Here is a 17,628-nt window from a genome sequence, read left to right as displayed (position 1 = left end):
CCATCGCTTGCGTCCTGGCTTCGCGTGCGATGCGAGGTCACTGTCCGACGTAAACGGTCGTTAGGAATCGAATGCCGCAATCGGTTTGATGATTTGACGCTGTTCGAAGAAGCTATCGATGAAAGTCAGAAACCTTCCCTATTAATATAAAGCATACGACTATGATCCTTATCCCTCTTGGTAATGTTGCGTTTTGTAATACATTTGGTTTTTGCCGTGCTTGGGTATTGATCGACCACCCTTGTTCTGGGTGTTTCTATCCAAGCTCAAAGCATGGTTTAATAACATATAACCTGTGGTAACGCATTGTTCTGGTACATACGACCATAGGCTGCAGAGAATTCGGGATCCCGTCTGCTCTCCCATAGACAAGCTGCAAACCGCTAGATTAGTAGTTGGGTGGGTGACCACCAGCGAATCCCTGGTGTTGTATGTTTTTGCTATACTTGTTTTCCACTAAACGTCATTTGCTAGGATATTGTAAATATCCTGAAACGTGTTCGTTCTCGCTAGAGTCCACATCTTTAGTCAAAACGTTATGTTTCATAGTAGACTTCGTTTTAGCCAAGTTATATTAGTAAAACTTCGAGGCACACTTCAATGTCTAAGCTGGGTACATTACAAAGTTTATAGGACTTACAGCCTTGTTCATAGATCCCCCCCATATGCACCAGAAAGGCTACCAGGTCTCCAACTATATTGAGCTATGTTCGTGCTGTGCGGAAAGAGCTCGTCTTGTCTTGCTCAAGTACGAAATGGGGACTATCTTTTAAAAACATGGGGTCATAGCACTCACTCCACGTGTGTAAAAAAGTTAGGCATCGCGTCCTGAAGAAGACAGATGTCTCACATAATCTGGCTGGGATAGAGTCCACATAAAGACAGATGGAATCTGTTATATTACACATGCGTCTGATAAGGATAGGTAATGGAGGTAGTTGATTGATTGATTGATTGGATTTTCGTTGTCTTTCCTTGTCCATTGAAGGATACCGTCTGTCTTTATGTGGACGCACTCCCTACAAAATTCAGTGGAGAGTAGTCCTTCTCTGGATATGTTATCTCACTTGTTTCCCATATGTGGACTATGCACCATGAACTATGTATCCTCCCGATGACCCTTTCACCAAGCTAGTCTTCTACTATAACTTAAGCACCCACGATGATTAAGATATATGTTGCAGCTTAGCCAGCCCAGTAGCTACCCTTCAGATTCCATCTTAACCAAGGCCACGATATCAGCCGCAAATATACATGGAAATTGTTCTACTATACACAAAAAGAACATAACATCCTGCCACAGCTAAGGCAGTTATTAAGGCCATACCAGCATGGCCGCTAGTGCTGCAAGTACAGCGGTGCGGTTACCGTATATTGGATTGTGGGCAAATGGTCTTGTATTGAAAGTGTCATGATCTCTGGAGAGTCCAGAGAGAATCAAAGGGCGGCCATAAGGGCCTTATATAGTCAGAAATGACTGATGCCTTCCCCACAGTCAGGACTTGTGTGGTTCAATGGGTATAGGTCATATTGACCCATACTTCGTACGGTTTGCGGCTTTACTTTTCTCCTTTTGACTTGGCAGTCTTGACGGAGTAGCCTTGAAGGTCCAACACTGTAGCCGTGTGATACATGACCACAAGGGGGGTTTACCCTGTACCAATAGATAATATAGCTAGATGAGATGAGGGCTATAAATAGGCTCTGTCAGGCCAGAATAACCGACCTGGCCAACCCTTCCCAATACAACAATTCACACTCTATATGCACTCGCAACACTGTTATACAGTGCGCCAAATTAACCATCTTTATAATAACGAAATACATTGTCATCATCACAAATGTTTCTCTCTTACAGATGCGCGTCGGATCGAGAGAGAAGACGACAACGAGTGTCGGCGATAACGAGAGCTCAAACAACTACAGTACCGCCAGCAGGAAGAGCGCCGTGAAATCGAGAAGATTAACCGCCAACGCTATCCAGAGCCCAGTCACAACCAGAAGGACAACAACCAAATCAACAACAGCCACGAGATCGACGGCTTCAAGAAGCAGAGCGTGATATTCAGCAACCACACCTTCACGTAGCCAGCCTAAATGCCGAAGTGCGGTCAATCGATCAACAAATTAGCCGCCGCCAGCTTCTTCAACGAATCTACGGTTTCCAACTTCAACATATCCATCGCCAGCACCGATCACACTAATAAATCAGATACGAAAAGCTTCATTTTCGTCCTCAGAAAGCTTACGAGAGTCAAATATACAAACGGACAGACGAACCACCCGCTAAGAGAAGCTGCATAAGCAACTGCCTTCTAGCCGCCAAGGATCCCTAAAGATTCCCTAGCCAAGTAGCTGCTACAAGTGTCAAAAGACTTTCGAGTCAAGAAACCAGCTATTTGAGCACCTTCGCGGCAGGGGTACGCACTACCAGTGCTCACCTTCACGATTAGAAGCATCAAGATCCTCTACATCATTTTCGTCATCTTTCAACCACGAAGCCTTCCGTACGAACTGCACCAGAGAGTATATACCGTCAAGTTCATCGCCCCGGCCACAATGCCCTTCACATGATAGCAGCTATATCAGCGAATACAGCTCCGACGTCTTCTGCGAAGCATCAACGGACATGTTACGATCCTTAGGAAGATTTCTCGTCTTCACCCCCTTGGACGCGAAACGTACCCAGAGTTGGAGTATGGTTGTCGATCCATCCACAACAATCTGTCTCCCTTCGCTATTTCGTGCTCGTGAAGTATCTCCACATCGCTGGCCATGATTGAGGCTAGTCATCACTTCTCTGTGTGACCGGCATTCTGACGTGTGACGCTTAGGGACCTCACATACAGTATGTGGCAATAATCTTGCTATCCTGTCAAGTATCGCCAAGCTACCCGATTCAAAAAGTGGTGAGAGGCAGCCCGCTGCTTTCACTACTGCTATAACAACAACGACAACAAGGGTGATTATATGAATAGATAGTTAAAAACCAGTGACAGATTTTACCCCCTTTCAGACTTGGTGTCTTAGCGGTACTTAGGGTAGCAAGTTTATCTCCACCTACTTTGTTATGTAGATTAGGTAAGGGACCTTTAAAGGCCCTCAGACAAGGCTTCTAGGCAGCCTCGCTATCCTCCTCAATACATCTTCTTTGACCCTATAATTTTCGTGTCAATATAATACCTATATTAACCATTGGGACTGTCATATTAGTAGTTAGGTAAGTGACTATCATCAAATCCCTAGTGTTATACGCTTTTTGATATATTTGTTTTCTTCTTTCTTTTCTTTAGGAGTGGTTTGCTAGATATTTTAATTATCTGGAATTATGTTAGATCTGTCACGACTTAGGTTGCATCGCATTGGTAGAGACTGTGACGGTCAACCCTCGCAGACTCACTACAACCAGGTGACTTACAGCTGGAACACCTGCCATGGCAGTGTCAGATGGGAAGCCAATCATAACCCTTGTAGGAGCCCCGCCAAGCGTGGATGACTTAGTCGCGCTCCCTCAAACCTAAGTTGTCATCTTCTTTCCTTCGCTCCTTAGAGTAGAATCTTCGTCGATAGCACCTAATCGAGGTCTATACCAATGCGATGCAACCCAGGTCGTGACAGAGACCTCGATTAGGTGCTATCGACGAAGATTCTACTCTAAGGAGCGAAGGAAAGAAGATGACAACTTAGGTTTGAGGGAGCGCGACTAAGTCGTCCACGCTTGGCGGGGCTCCTACAGGGGTTATGATTGGCTTCCCATCTGGCACTGCCATGGCAGGTGTTCCAGCTGCAAGTCACCTGGTCGTAGTGAGTCTGCGAGGGTTGACCTTCACAAGATCACGCTAGAGTCTTTATCCTCAGTCTACGTTTTGTATTATACTTGATTTTGACCGTGCTTGGATATCGATCGCCCTTGTTATAAGTGTTTCTAGCTGAGCTTAAGGGGGTGATACGAAAAGGTAGGAGGACCCACTGGTTAGGTGAATCCCATTCAATTAGATACTATAACGTTGCGCACTGCTGCATTATAGCATCCTCCCCCCTAGGTGCACGCATCAGGGGGGCTCTAGCTATATATAAACTGCAGCTACAGCCAATTCTAACACATATGACCATAGGTTGCAGAGAACTCGGGATCCCGTCCGCTCTCCTATAGATAAGCTGCAAACCGCTAGGTTAGTAGTTAGTTAGGTGACTACCAGCGAATCCCTAGTGTTGTATGTTTTTACCGTATATTTTACTTTTGACTCAAAGTCGTCTACTAGATATTGTTAATATGTTTAGTCGGCTGGTGTAGTTGGTCACTTCGCTGGTAGGTAAGTCCCGATTTGAGCCTCACCCACTTGGGTCGGTGACGAGTCGCGGGTTCGAATCCCGCAGCTGACACACAAGGGGGTTTAGTCAACCCTTATGGCGCGCTGCCCACCTTGTTGACTTCGCCTACCTAGCGATAATAGGGAGATTGGTGCAGTTTAGGATTACGAGCATCCTAGCCAGTCGACCGTCAAGCACTACGTCGGCGGAATATAACTCGACAGCCGGTCCAGAATTCGAATCGTTAATCCGACCCCTTATCGGACCTCGCCTATCCGATAACGCTCGTCGGCGAACCCGTCCCCTCACGATAGAAGGCGCGCAGCACGCCCTCTCGCCGCGATTCTTGCGAGCGTCTAGACCACGTTACGGTCTATCCACTTGAGCGTATGGTTGAGATGTATACGCTCGACGAGTGTGACGGTCAACCCTCGCAGACTCCCTACAACCAGGTGACTTACAGCTGGAACACCTGCCGTGGCAGTGTGAGATGGGAAGCCAATCATAACCCTTGTAGGAGCCCCGCCAAGCGTGGATGACTTAGTCGCGCTCCCTCAAACCTAAGTTGTCATCTTCTTTCCTTCGCTCCTTAGAGTAGAATCTTCGTCTATAGCACCTAATCGAGGTCTATACCAATGCGATGCAACCCAGGTCGTGACAACGAGAACCCCAATTAGCAGATACTACGACTTGTCGCGACAAAAAAATAGTCGAGCATCTTCTGCACATCAGCAGCATCCCACCCCTGAGGACGAATTTAAGTGCCACATTACCACACTTATCGGTAGTTCAGGCAGGGGTTGTAGCACAGACTTAGGGAGGGACAGGAGGTTTAGTAGTGGTTTGGCTACAAGTTTACCTGTATAACCGCCCGACGCGGCTTAAGGGCCCGCTATATCATCTATAGCCCCTTAAGGGAGTACTTGTAGAGGTACCGAGGGTTAACACCTACGGCGTATTTAATATTATTTTATATATTACTAGCCGATATAGCATCGCGACTACTAAATACTCGCAGAAACCTCCTAATAGTAACAGTAGAGCTAGTAGTGAGTGATACTATCGTAAGGTAGCTGCTAGGGACGGGATGGACATGTAACGAGGCAGAGGCACATAGGTACGAATCAAGGTTGCATATCAGTGCATCTCTATTGTTGAATACTAAACTAGGGAAAAAAGAGAAGGAAAGGGTTACAAGTATGTCTGGCCGTTCTCCTATTATAAGGGGAACGCGCTCGTCCAGATCAGGGCAGGCCATGTCAGGATGTCCCTGCTTATCGTCCATGTGTCAGTCGTCACAAGTAGATTGATTGATTGAAATTTAACGTCTCATCACGTGAGACGTGCCGGGCGCAGTGCCGGCATGGTCTATGCTAGTCGAATCTATGTTACAGGGGACTGTCTTCATCTAACATTCCTGTTCAGTGCGATGGGCAGATCTCAGTAAAGAAATTGGTCTCCTCCGCCCATTGGCAAAACAAACGAGCTCCCTTGGCCGTGCCTAGGAGGGAATCTATACTATTCTTGGCCATATGCGCTTTTAGATGACCGGGCGTGGCCTTGCGGCCGCGCTTGCAAAAGTAGAAGTGGACTGGTATCTTTGTCTTTCCACACCCGCAGTTGAGCAGTGCGTCGCGATGCTGGAGTCTCTCGTGGTAGGTACCGGGGGTTTCGAGCCTACTGTGGAATTGGTGGCCTAAGGTCACGTGAGACCCACGTGAGATGCTTTAGTGCCCTTGTGCGGCTTGGACCTCCCCTTCCTCTCCCATCCGTACTTCCATTCTTTACCTTCGTAGTAGTAGCGACGTTAGAATTGCTGAATCCGTAGAAGAAAGTTAAGATAGAGCCGGTACGGTTGCTCCGAGCTTATAATTATTAGATTGTGGGAAAATAGTCTTGTATTGAAGAGGTTATAATCTCTGGAGATTCCTGAAAGAAGTGAACAGCGGCCACAAGGGCCTTATACAGACAAGAATGAACGATGCCTGTCCCACAGGCACGACTTGTGTGGTACGATAGGTAGTGAGTACATTAGCCCATAACGTACGGTACGTGGCCATATATCCTTTCAGGACTAATAGTTTGGTGTACTAGCCTTGAAGGTCCGACACCTAGCCTAACCTAATGACCTATATTGGCATGGATTCTGTAGAGATCGATTTCGACCTTTAGTTGAGGCCTAGTTAAGGGAATGGATTGTACTCTCCTATCCCTATACATACTCCATCCACCTCGATACCATCGACATGCTGCGACACTATCCCGTCGGCGCCGAAGCGGATGAGATCTCCACCGTGCGGATCACCAGCGACCATCGGATTCCAGCCCATCGTCTCCTGCGGGCCATTGTATGGGTCCTTGACGAAGGCGAGAACATGGTCCTGCATCGACTCGCTGACATCAATTTCGAACTGGGTAGTGTTCGCTATGTCATCAAGAAGCCTATATGTCCCAAAGGATATAGTGATGTCGCTGGCATGGTACGCGCCGAGCCACTCGTAATAGTTTAAATTGGGAAACGTGCCCGCATGCTGGAACCGGAAGACGGGTACGTCCATCTGGTTCCGATATACGGTCGAGTTAAATGTCGGGCACACCATGAACGAGATATCCAGAGCGGTAACGGTTGGCTGGTACGGGCCCGCGGTTAGGTTTTCTACCGGCCACGGAACCAGGGACGATACCTCATTGGCCGTGTTCGAGATGATGACTGGCAGGCGCGCGAAATGCCCTGCCTCGGAACGCGCCTGATAGTCATTGAACACGATACGATCGTCGCGAATCACGCTGAAGGTTATCGTCGGCGTCTCGCCTCGATCACCGTACTGTCCGATGAAATTCTCGATCATCGCGAACGGCACGTGGCGCATGCAGTCGAGCTCCGCCATGCCGTCCTTATCCTCGTCGTCGCCCGCAGGGGACTCGCACCCAACGTGGCGCGCGACGAAGCTGAAGTTGGAATGCATCGGATCCTGAGGCGTGTTAACACTAAAGATTGTCCCCGATTGCAGCCAGTAGGCTTGGGCAATAGGGTCCTCGGGGAAAGCATAGGCGTGGATATCCAGGCTAATGGACCCAGCCGACCGCCCCCACTGTGTGATGCGGTTTGGGTCGCCGCCGAAGGCCGCAATATTGTCGCGGACCCATTCAAGTGCGGCGCGCTGGTCAAGGATGCCAAGGTTCTGTTCGCCATCCGCTATCCCACGCGCGTTGGGGAAGCCAAATATATTAAGGCGGTAGTTGATGGTAACGACAATGTGCGACTGCGACCGCTCGACCCACGACGTTGGCATCTGCCACGGAATATCGATGCCACCAATTATGAAGCCGCCGCCTGTTATGAAGAAGAGGACAGGGAACCCGGCTTCAGGCCGTGGCGCCGTGGATCCTGGCGTCCATACCGCTAGGTACAGGCAGTCCTCGGACGTAGCCTCGCCCACTAGCCCCGACGAATCGTTCTGGTTACCGTTGTAGATCAAGTTGCCTTTGGTTAAGTTCACGTTCCACATAGAGGTTACCGCCGTTACGAACTGCGGGCAAGACGGTGGGAACCGCGTTGCATAGTGATGCTCGCTCGGCGGCGACGAGAGCTTCTGCGGCGGCAGCCAGCGACGTGACAGCACGGGCGGCTCCGCGAACGGTATAGCGCGGAACTGGAGAGTGTTAGGAAACTTGGGATCAATCAGCCCGGTGAAGGTGCCCGTAGAGGTTTCGACGGTAAGAGGGTCGGAGTCCGGGTACTTCGCTACCTTGCCGAAGTCACCGTTGGTGGCTAGAGCGAAGAGGGACAAGATTACGAACTTCATGTTAGGCAGATTACGGGCCTCGAAGCATGGCCGTCGTTCCCGAAGTGCTTCAATTATAACGGGAGATCCGTCGTTTATCCATAGCGTCAGCGGATTTCTATTTTCTTGCTTACGAAGCATCCTCGGTCGCCTCGCCGTAGAGGCGCATATTTGTGTAACCGCACTAACCACCTTTTTGCATATACCACTATTCTGCGGGGAAATTCTACGCCTTAACGACACATCTCTTAACTCAACTCGTAATTACTCTCTAGCTATACAAAATAGCTTATCTATCAGGGCTATTCCCGGTCGTAGTCGCCTATCGGTATAGTATCAAGGGGATTATATTCGTTACGGTAATTCGCACCGCGACGCGGCCTACGGGTAATGAAAGTTAAGTTAACTCTGTGTAAGGAAAGAGCCGTTGTGGCGGGCCGGTCTCAGCTGACAAGCTGAGTCGGGAGGGATTCGCCCCCGATCCGGTAGAACCCCGCAACCGCCCAACTTAAGAGGAGAACTCGAGACGCTCGCACCTAGTTTAGATTCTTCAAGAATCAGTCTTGCAATATACGCACCCATACACTGGCCTACTTCTAGCTACCCTTTGCACTACCTGACTATTATATTGTGAGACGTGTGGTATCCTCGTTACACTCTGGAGTAAGAGGAAGTTATTGTGAACTAGATCCTATACGAAGAACTATGCGGGCGGCCTCCTAATAAGCGTTATGTAGCAGACTCTACTGCCGGAATACTGCTTACCTAAGGGGATAATTGTTGGATATTCACGTATCTAGCGATGTGACCTTATTGTGGCCTTGAGCTTCCGGTAATCTTACCGTTCTGTGTGAATGGATTGATTGTTGTTTGTGTTCTATCTGATATCCTCTGCAGGGGATTTCTACCTAAGTCCCAGTGGCTGGTAATCACCAATATATCAATCTAAGATATTAATAGAAACCATGATCTCTGCGTGTGTAAGGGAATATAGAGCTACAAGCAGGGTTAAGCCTCGGTTCTACTACTAAGTGACAGAACTGCTAGATCTTTTGGTCTATGTGGCGTAATGGTCTAAGTTAGGCTTGCTATGACCTTACAGTGTGGCTGAGCAAAGTCGGTCAGAAAGTCGCCAGTGGTCATTAATCGTGGGGTAAGCACTTAATACTACCGAAACCACCAGCAAGGTAAGCTTGCTTATTTAATAGACTGCTTGTGAAATACTTCGGGCACCAAGGAGTGGACAGTGTTTAATCTCGAAATAGGATTCACGTCGATAAACCAATGAATGTATGCTTGGAAGCCACATGCTTGCGACCACAGGACGCAGCACAGATCTCTGGATCACGGGAGATATTCCAGTGCTCCGGCCAACCATGCGCCCAGGTGAGCAGTATTACCCAAAGTCCACAACATTGCACGCTCCTGTAGGACTAAGCTTTACTTGGGGATCGTAACAGATGGTGTAGACCACGTATCTAGCCTATAACTCTTCGGTTAGTTCTATTTGCTAAATATCACGTTCTTGGCCTTCGTTATTAAGCCTTCTTCTGATGGTCCTAGGTGCACATTACAAGACCTTTCGACTTCCGTTCATTTGTTTACTTCGTTTCACTGTCTCACACTAATTTAATGTACTTTTCCAGCAAGTCTAAGGCGCTGGCGTGTTCACAGATTCCCTGCGTCGGATGTTAGGCGATCTTCTGAAGATTCGATCCTGCTTCAGCATCAAATCCATCGGCCTACTAGACCCTTCCATCCACTCATCCGAGACCTCACTGGATCAGCTACGCCTGAGCCCTAGAATTCTTTGGCCGCCCTTCCGTCTGGTTCATCAACGCCTTGGTCGAAGTCCTGATACAGACATCCGTGATGCCAGAATCTGATCAACAGTCCAAACGGCACTCCACGGGGCTTGACGCGAATCTGCAATGGAAATAGAGGACTATCGCAGAAAAGGAGGCGACCATGAACATGTCGTGTATCTCGGCCACAAGCTGAAAGAAGTTGCTCCATAGGTTAATATTTAGTATTCTTTGTCCTGTCTCCTCTCGTGATCCTCAAAATCTAAGACTGATTGTCATTAGAACCCGCGTCCGTTGAGAAACATGTATGCATCCGCGGGAAGACAGCAGTCCGCATTCGCCTGCGAGGAATGCCGCCGGTGGAAGGCAAGGTGCGACCGCCGGCAACCTCAATGCACTTCTTGCATTCAGAGTGGTGCAACATACATCACTGTGATACAGAGACCACGAAGAGGTGCCAAGAAAGGTCAGCTTGATATGATGAGGTCGCACATTGGTAAGTGCTGCCTCGATACAAATTGTGCCGCTTTATCCATCCGATATTGCTTTGTTACCAGCTTCTACTTCTAGTGGTCGATATGTAGTATTAACGTTAACGAGTTGCTTTCCTTTAGAAATGCTCGAGTGAGAACTAAAAAAGCAGAAAGAGCCGAGTACCGAGTCACCAACTATTACCGACATTACAAAACCAGCAGTAACAATGCCCAGGCCATCTACGACAGAACGGCTCCTACGCAGATATCATCATGATTCCCGAAAATCTCATGGCGTATATGGCTGGATCAACCCCAAAATACCTCAACTGGCCAACGGCAACGACAATGTCGAGTTCGGAAGCTTCTTATACATTTCTTTCAAGTGAAGCACTGAACCGCGATTACAGTCTGCCGTCAACAAGCACAACCTTGGAGGAACACCTGAACCTGGAGATTGTGAGCCCGATCACGTCTAATGGAGACTGATATTCTAGGCCTCATGCTAGCTGACTTATTCGTTTTACCTTTCCCCGATATCTATCTCTCTAGCCCCTAGAATATGTCTCGATAAGACGCTGCTCAGACTCTGAAGGGACAATGTGAACTGTGATAGGGTCCAGAGCATCTGTCCCATGGTTCATCAACGAAGCTAATTCGCCTGGGCGAGTCAGAATAACACCTCACCTGCTCGAGAGGGTCTGAGATCAGCCATGCACACCTTAGCGGCGGCTATGTCGGCTCTATATCGCGGCCTCGTGAACATGCTATATAAAAAGACCTGTCGCCTGCTCGAGGAATTCAAGCAGACAGGAAACAGAGAGATATATTGGTCCACGCCTCCTGATCCTTGACGGTCATGAAAGCCATCACTCGATGTATTTCGAACAATACTGCAAGGACCATGGCATCATTACCCTTCCTATGCCTGCCCATTCGTCCCATAAGCTCCAGCCTCTCGACTTGGTGCCTTTTAGTGTTTTGAAACGGGCGTACGGTGTGTTTGTTGAGGGTTTGATGCGACGGCATCATACCCACGTTGCGAAGGAGGATTTCCTTGCCGGTTTTTTGGAGGCGTTTGGCGCTGCTTTTACTGAACAAAACATCAGATCTGGTTTCGAAGCAGCTGGAATTGTCTCTTTTGACCCCGACAGGGTTATATCTTCCCTGGATGTCGCAGAAGTCGCGCGTACACCCTCTGCCGACCCAGAACTCCTACCCCCTATTTGGACTTCTAAGACACCTACTACCACCCTTGAAGCCGAATCGCAGTCAACGTTGATTAAGAATAGCGTTCAGAGGCATCAAGACAGCTCTCCGACGCATATTATTCATTCAATTGACTCGATTGCAAAGCCTACGCATGCAATGATGCAAGAGAATGTTATCTTGCGTCGCGAGAACGAAGAGCTTTGTGAGACTAACCATGTGCTAAGCAAACGTCGCAGAACCAAAAACAAGCAAATCCAGTATGGTGGGCCACTTAATATAGAATATGCACAAGTTCTACGGGCTATTAGGGGTGATACGGGTTTGGAAAGTGAGGAAGAGGGTGAAAGTAGTCGTCCTACAAGGAGGAGGGCAACGGGTGGTAGGCGCTGTGGCATTTGCGGAGGAACTGGACATAATGCGCGAACTTGTCAGGCAGATGTAGAAACAGATAATGAAAAGAATTCTGATTAATTTCTTGGATGAATACGGGTTGTTGTTGATCTATCTAAGATTAAAGGTTGGGAGGTCGTGAAAAGTTGGGCAAAGACCCGTGTGGGGCATTGACCTGTGGGTGACGTTATCTAGTTAACGACTAGAAAATAATAGTAAAAGATATGGCAAAAACATACAACTCTAGGGATTCGTTGGTGATCACCCACCCAACTACTAATCTAGCGGTTTGCAGCTTGTCTATGGGAGAGCGGACGGGATCCCGAATTCTCTGCAACCTATGGTCGTATGTGTCAGAGTTTGGCGTTAGTTGAACTTATGTAGAACTAAAGCCTCCCTTGAGCTCGGAGAGAAACACCTATAATAAGGTCGATACACATCCCAGCACGACTAAAATTAAGTATACTATAAAACGAAACCATAGGACTAAGGATAAGGCCTAGAGAGACTAAATATAGCTACAGATATTGATAATATCTAGCGAACGACCGAGGAAAAAGAAACATATAGCAAAAACATACAACACTAGGGATTCGCTGGTGGTCACCCACCCAACTACTAATCTAGCGGTTTGCAGCTTGTCTATGGGAGAGCGGACGGGATCCCGAATTCTCTGCAGCCTATGGCCGTATGTGCTAGGATAGCCTGTTACTAGAGCTTATGTAGAGCCAAAACATGCCTTGAGCTTGAATAGAAACGCCCAGGACAATGGCGATCGATACCCAAGCACGGTAAAACCCAAATGTACTATAAAACTTGTGGATATATGTATAATCTGAACTTGCATGGTTTCTTTTCGGGACTAAATACGTTCATGATGAGTGCCGTAGTAGTCATATGTCGCCCACGCTATTCGGTATGCGCTGGGTTTCAGCGGCACTCCTGCCACTATAGCATCCTGAAATGTAGCAGACGGTTAAAGTACCCTGAATAACTGCATTGTCATCTTGGCCAGCCTGGAGATCTAGATCCTCCGAGTGAGTAGGGACTGATAAACACACGAGCTTTCTGCAACTTATGATCATCTATTCAAAATACCACAAGGATGGTTGAAGCCACTCACTTAGAATTAAGCGAAGCCGTGGCCATGTCAAGGAAAACTAAGTGCAGAAATGCTATGCGCCTTCCTATGGATGCAGACCTAAGGTTCAAGATTCATCCCGTCGCGGACCCTGTTCCAGTGAAATCCAACTGTCCCGCCCTCCCCACTTCTTCAAAACCCCGAACAGGCGACTCTCATCACCTATAATTGACAGGCACGGTTTCTGGGGAGGGAGATCGTCGATGAATTTTCGGTCTGAATGCCGGCGACGCGGAATATCTAGCACCATATTCACGTTGAATAGCCCGGCCCAGGCAAGCAGTCGCTCGCCCTTGTTGTTGGGGTCCAAGGCAGCTGCGACATGAAAGTTGCACCATCTTGGACATTGACGTGGCATGCTTTGTAGAATGTGTAGTCAGTTCTATTGATCTTGGTGCCATCATGAAAGTCAAAATAGACTTACCAGGAGGCATGAAACCAGAGAATCCCGGCTCACCGTTGTAGATATTCCTGTTCTAGCCTGCCGTGGTTTGCAGATAGCGCTTATGCAGTGCTGGCTCTATACCAAGAATGGGTTCACAGACTTAGCGCTAAAGCCAGGGTTTTCGTCCCCGAAAAACTTAAACATGGCCCTCTCGGTCTCTACTTTGCTTGCCGCGTACACGTAGGGAGCTCGCTTCGGCTCATACGGCGGCGGTGCCCATGCCTTTTCCAAGGCAGCATCATTCCAGGAGTCTTCCATCACAGTGACTGGAACTCCGCCTTTAGGTGAATACGCAGCGCCAACGGACGAGTTGTAGACGAATCTCTTGACCGAGGGCTCCCGGGCCGCAGCACGGAGGAGGCTTAAGATGCCTTCGACCGCCTGGGGAATCACCTTGTTCGGGTCTGGGCTGAAGTTGAAAGGTGTTGCAAAATGTATATTCTACCATCTTCCGGTTGAACCATCACCTGACTATCCGGAGCAAGTGATCTCAAGCTTTAACATCGGTATTTTTTCCCCAGAAAACACGGAATTTGTTCAAGGTCTAAACCAAGATTTGGCCGAGGTCTGGCTTGTTACGAGGAAGTTCTCTTTGTTAGAAACCCTGGCGACACAGACTAGGATGCTGATCCAGCCTGCGACAATCTACGGAACTATGACGTCGATCATGTACCGCCTTCTTCGCATGGGCTTTGCCTTTACATCCGGCACGCTCTATGAGAAATTGCGGCTCGGTCTGTTAACTTTTACTCATCATATTTTCTTACAGTGGCAGGATGTTAGACTTGTACTTAGTCACGTGACCTTCGTTCCGTCGTTCTTCCGATGCGGGGTCCCGTGACCCTAGCGAGCGTGTCCACTCTGGCCTGCCAACAGGCCTTCTTTGTTGGTCCAGGTTTAATGGTTCGTAACATATATAAGGCCCTTGTGGCCGCCGTTCACTTCTTTCAGGACTCTCCAGAGATCATAACACCTTCAATACAGGACCATTGGCCCACAAACCAATAATTCTTTAACAAAAAGTCGTATAATATAGCACCTATAATATTAGCGTACTATTAGCCGCTCTTTACACTACTAAACTATTATCCTTACATAGTACACCTACAACACATACGAGGTAGGATATATAGTTATTATATTACGAAGCCCCCAAGGTTATGTTATATTATAAAGGGACCCGAAGTACCCTTAGAGATATTGACGACGGGCAGTGAAACCACCCGCAGGTTTAAGGTGTGAATATAATGGCAACGAATAACAAGATCCTCAACAAGACCTTACTATCCGGGAGGTGGAAAGAATTAACAAGATCAAGAGCTCCTTGCCCTGATCGGAACGACAAGTACCTCAACAGGTACTAACAACTGTAGCCTCAGCAGGCTGGGGAGGAAAAGGAACCTCAACAGGTGAAAGATGGGAACAATGGCCTCAACAGGCACAGTCAGATCTATAGGGGAACAGAAAGTACCTCAACAGGTACGTCAGACATTGAATGCCTGTCCAAGTAAAGAGAAATTGGTTCAGATTACTGTGGAAAAGGCCGCTTGAATTCCTATCTTTTTCTCAAGAGAGTGACTATGTACACAAGGTCTTAAATACCCGTTAAGAACACGCTTACATAATTCGTCTGAATATCGAAAAAGAAAAACGAAAAAAAATAACACCCAAAAAAACCCTAACCCCACGTCAATATACCGATGACCGATTGAATAGTACTAATACCCGGAAGAAAAGTGCATAGTTAGATGACGAAGATCGTAGGGTAAATCTGGTAGCGGAGACTTCCGCGTATTGGACCTAATTATAGCGGGTATCTGTCTGAACCTGCTGTGCGCTATGAGAATCCTGTAGTTTCGGACCATGTTCCCACTGTAGCTTCCCATTGTAGCTTGTGCGGGTGTCAGGGCTGATCCAGATCCCGGGCGGTGGGCAGGCCATCATCGCGGGTGGCGTGCTGAGCCTGCTTTCGGATCTCTCCGACGAGGAGCAGCGAGCCACCTCGTTCCTGCGTATGCACATCACAAGCCTGTTTGGCAACCTGGCCTGGCCCCTGGTGTCCGCGATGATGGAGCGGACAGGTCCGTGGCCTTGTCTCATCGTTGCCGTTGGGCTCCTGGTCTTGGGCAGCGTGGTGTTCATCTTCGTGCCCGACAATAAGCGGCAGCACGAGGCGAAAGACGCAGACGACCAAACCGGAGACAACAGCATGCAGGCCGTGCAGCAGCTGCATGAGGCCTTTAGCATACTGAATTCCACCTCGTTGCTGATCCTCTTCCTGGTCGCCCTGACGAGCAGCCCCGTGGGCCCGTCGACCCTCGCCTTTCTTGTGCAGTACGCATCGAATTGCTTCAGTCTCCTGATTTTCACTACGGGATTTATCGACAGACCGGCTATGGCGATGTCAACCTGGTTTTCGTGGTGCTTGTCATACCCTACATCCCCCCGTCTCGTCCTGGGATGCGAGGTCCTGCGGCGCGTGCCGGGGCTGTCCAACGAGCGGGACCACGATCTCGTCCAGGCCCCTAGCGCCGCGGTCCTGGGTCTTGCACCCAACTTGCCCGTGTTCTGCGTGGGGATGTTGTTTCTAACTGCCGGGTCCGGGTATAGTAGCTTCACGCGGTGTTTGATTAGTGACTATATCGAACCCGAGCATCGCTTGCGCATCTTCGCCCTGGTTAGCATGGTGGAGATGCTGGGTAACATCTCCAGCCAGCTCATGCTCCTGGCTCTCTTGTCGTTTAGTCTGGAGCTGGGAGGGAAGTGGTTGGGCCTTCCTTAACTGGTTCTAGCGACCATCTTGGTTGTCTCTACTACCCTGCTGTTCCTCTCCCGGTTGCCGACAAGGTTGATGCGATGAATGAATCGTCGTCATCAGATGTGGACGAGAACTGACGCGCTGATATGCCAAGGGTCGTAAGAATGACAGGGAATTGATAGTAACTGCTCCTATAACTTGATGACTTGATGTACATAATTGTAGCAATCCCAGTTGAGCTCTGCTTGTACTTTTTGTGTAGCCCCCCGACAACCCTGGGGCGCCGTCCTGTCATCGATAAAGATGTCACTGTCTCTAGTCCCGGGGACATCTTATGGTGTACGAAACGATTTATCTTGAACGCCTCGCCATCCACCCTGTCCGGAGTGTGTCCGCCGATACGATGGTCACGTTGGGCTCCAATCATGACTCGAAGAGGAAGGGTGAGTAACTTGATGTAGATGAGTTCACCCGCACTCTGGTCTTGTCATCTCGAGCAGCATCGCAGCCCAGACCCCTTTCATCACAATTCCGTGATCCCCGCGAGTATACCAATGCTCAGCGCTATCGCGACGCCGAGCTTTTCGGATCGTTTCATCTGCAGACTAAAGACAAGCTTCCACAGCAACAGCGCTAGGACGAAATCACAAAGCACCAAGTACACTAATCTTCCATCAGCAAATGTGTACGTCAAAAGTCCCAGGGAAACACAGGCGAATGACGAGCGCTGAACACCGAAAAGGTGATGGACTGCTTCAGAGTCCAGCAGCGGCTCTCTAGATGCAGCACATCACTCCAGCTAGGAACGCCGCAGATGGTCTGCCAAGTCGCCATCACGTGGACGGCGAACTGCAGGTTCATGATGACGATGAGCATCCAGATGGCCTTGGCTTCCCAGCCCCCGGGCATCAGCCGCAGGAGCGTGAAGGCGAACGATGGCTTTGTCGGCCCCAATGCAACCGACTGCAGGTCCAATTGTGCGCGCGCGAGCGTGATGATAAGATGCTGGACGTCAGATAGACGCGTATCAGCCACGTTAGGATGCAGGCTGCGGCGAGCAGAAGACTCATGCCTCCACAGCCAGTCGGCTGTCCACAGTCCGATGCCGCAGTTACGCAGCTGCCGTGTGACGTAGGTATACAGCATGAGAGGAGCGCGATAACAGGGGTCAATTGGGAGGAAAACTGAAAGCTGCCTGTCTCCTTCTCCGGCAGCGCGGTCGATGCTATTTGATGACGACGCCGCTCCGCAACCAAACGTCATCGTAACCACTATCACCGTCAGCGGCTGAACGTACATCACATATTT

General features: G+C 49.0%; 5 protein-coding genes and 1 non-coding gene across 6 annotated transcripts; 2 read left to right on the top strand and 4 right to left on the bottom strand.

The window, feature by feature from the left end:
- Positions 1-168: 168 nt before the first annotated feature.
- On the bottom strand, positions 169-441 carry BCR38DRAFT_351782 (uncharacterized protein; the record flags this gene model as incomplete). Its single annotated transcript, XM_040856668.1, has 1 exon — positions 169-441. A coding segment is annotated over one exon (273 nt), but the record flags the coding sequence as incomplete, so codon positions are not given.
- A 3,839-nt stretch (positions 442-4,280) lies between these two features.
- BCR38DRAFT_t302 lies at positions 4,281-4,383 on the top strand. Its single transcript has one exon. It is a non-coding gene; the product is annotated as a tRNA-Thr (tRNA).
- Positions 4,384-6,194: 1,811 nt separating this feature from the next.
- BCR38DRAFT_446231 (acetylcholinesterase) lies at positions 6,195-8,177 on the bottom strand. The gene has a single exon (XM_040861078.1). It carries the CDS (start codon positions 8,115-8,117, stop codon positions 6,495-6,497), a length of 1,623 nt encoding a protein of 540 aa, XP_040712004.1. The 5' UTR covers positions 8,118-8,177; the 3' UTR covers positions 6,195-6,494.
- Positions 8,178-13,184: 5,007 nt separating this feature from the next.
- BCR38DRAFT_351961 (uncharacterized protein) lies at positions 13,185-14,000 on the bottom strand (the record flags this gene model as incomplete). The annotated part of the gene is made up of 3 exons (XM_040856680.1): positions 13,185-13,476; positions 13,538-13,593; positions 13,644-14,000. Coding segments are annotated over 3 exons (705 nt in total), but the record flags the coding sequence as incomplete, so codon positions are not given.
- Positions 14,001-15,346: 1,346 nt separating this feature from the next.
- Positions 15,347-16,464, top strand: BCR38DRAFT_446220 (uncharacterized protein). Its single transcript, XM_040861077.1, has one exon. It carries the CDS (start codon positions 15,628-15,630, stop codon positions 16,342-16,344), a length of 717 nt encoding a protein of 238 aa, XP_040712002.1. The 5' UTR covers positions 15,347-15,627; the 3' UTR covers positions 16,345-16,464.
- Positions 16,465-16,843: 379 nt separating this feature from the next.
- BCR38DRAFT_489040 (uncharacterized protein) lies at positions 16,844-17,466 on the bottom strand (the record flags this gene model as incomplete). The annotated part of the gene is made up of 2 exons (XM_040864355.1): positions 16,844-16,983; positions 17,043-17,466. The coding sequence occupies 2 exons, from the start codon at positions 17,464-17,466 to the stop codon at positions 16,844-16,846; spliced, it is 564 nt and encodes a 187-aa protein (XP_040712001.1).
- Between the last annotated feature and the right edge of the window lie 162 nt (positions 17,467-17,628).

The sequence above is a fragment of the Pseudomassariella vexata genome (assembly GCF_002105095.1).
Source record: "Pseudomassariella vexata strain CBS 129021 chromosome Unknown BCR38scaffold_14, whole genome shotgun sequence".
In the NCBI taxonomy this organism is placed as follows: Eukaryota; Fungi; Ascomycota; class Sordariomycetes; order Amphisphaeriales; family Pseudomassariaceae; genus Pseudomassariella; species Pseudomassariella vexata.
This window is presented reverse-complemented; position numbering and strand designations above follow the sequence as displayed.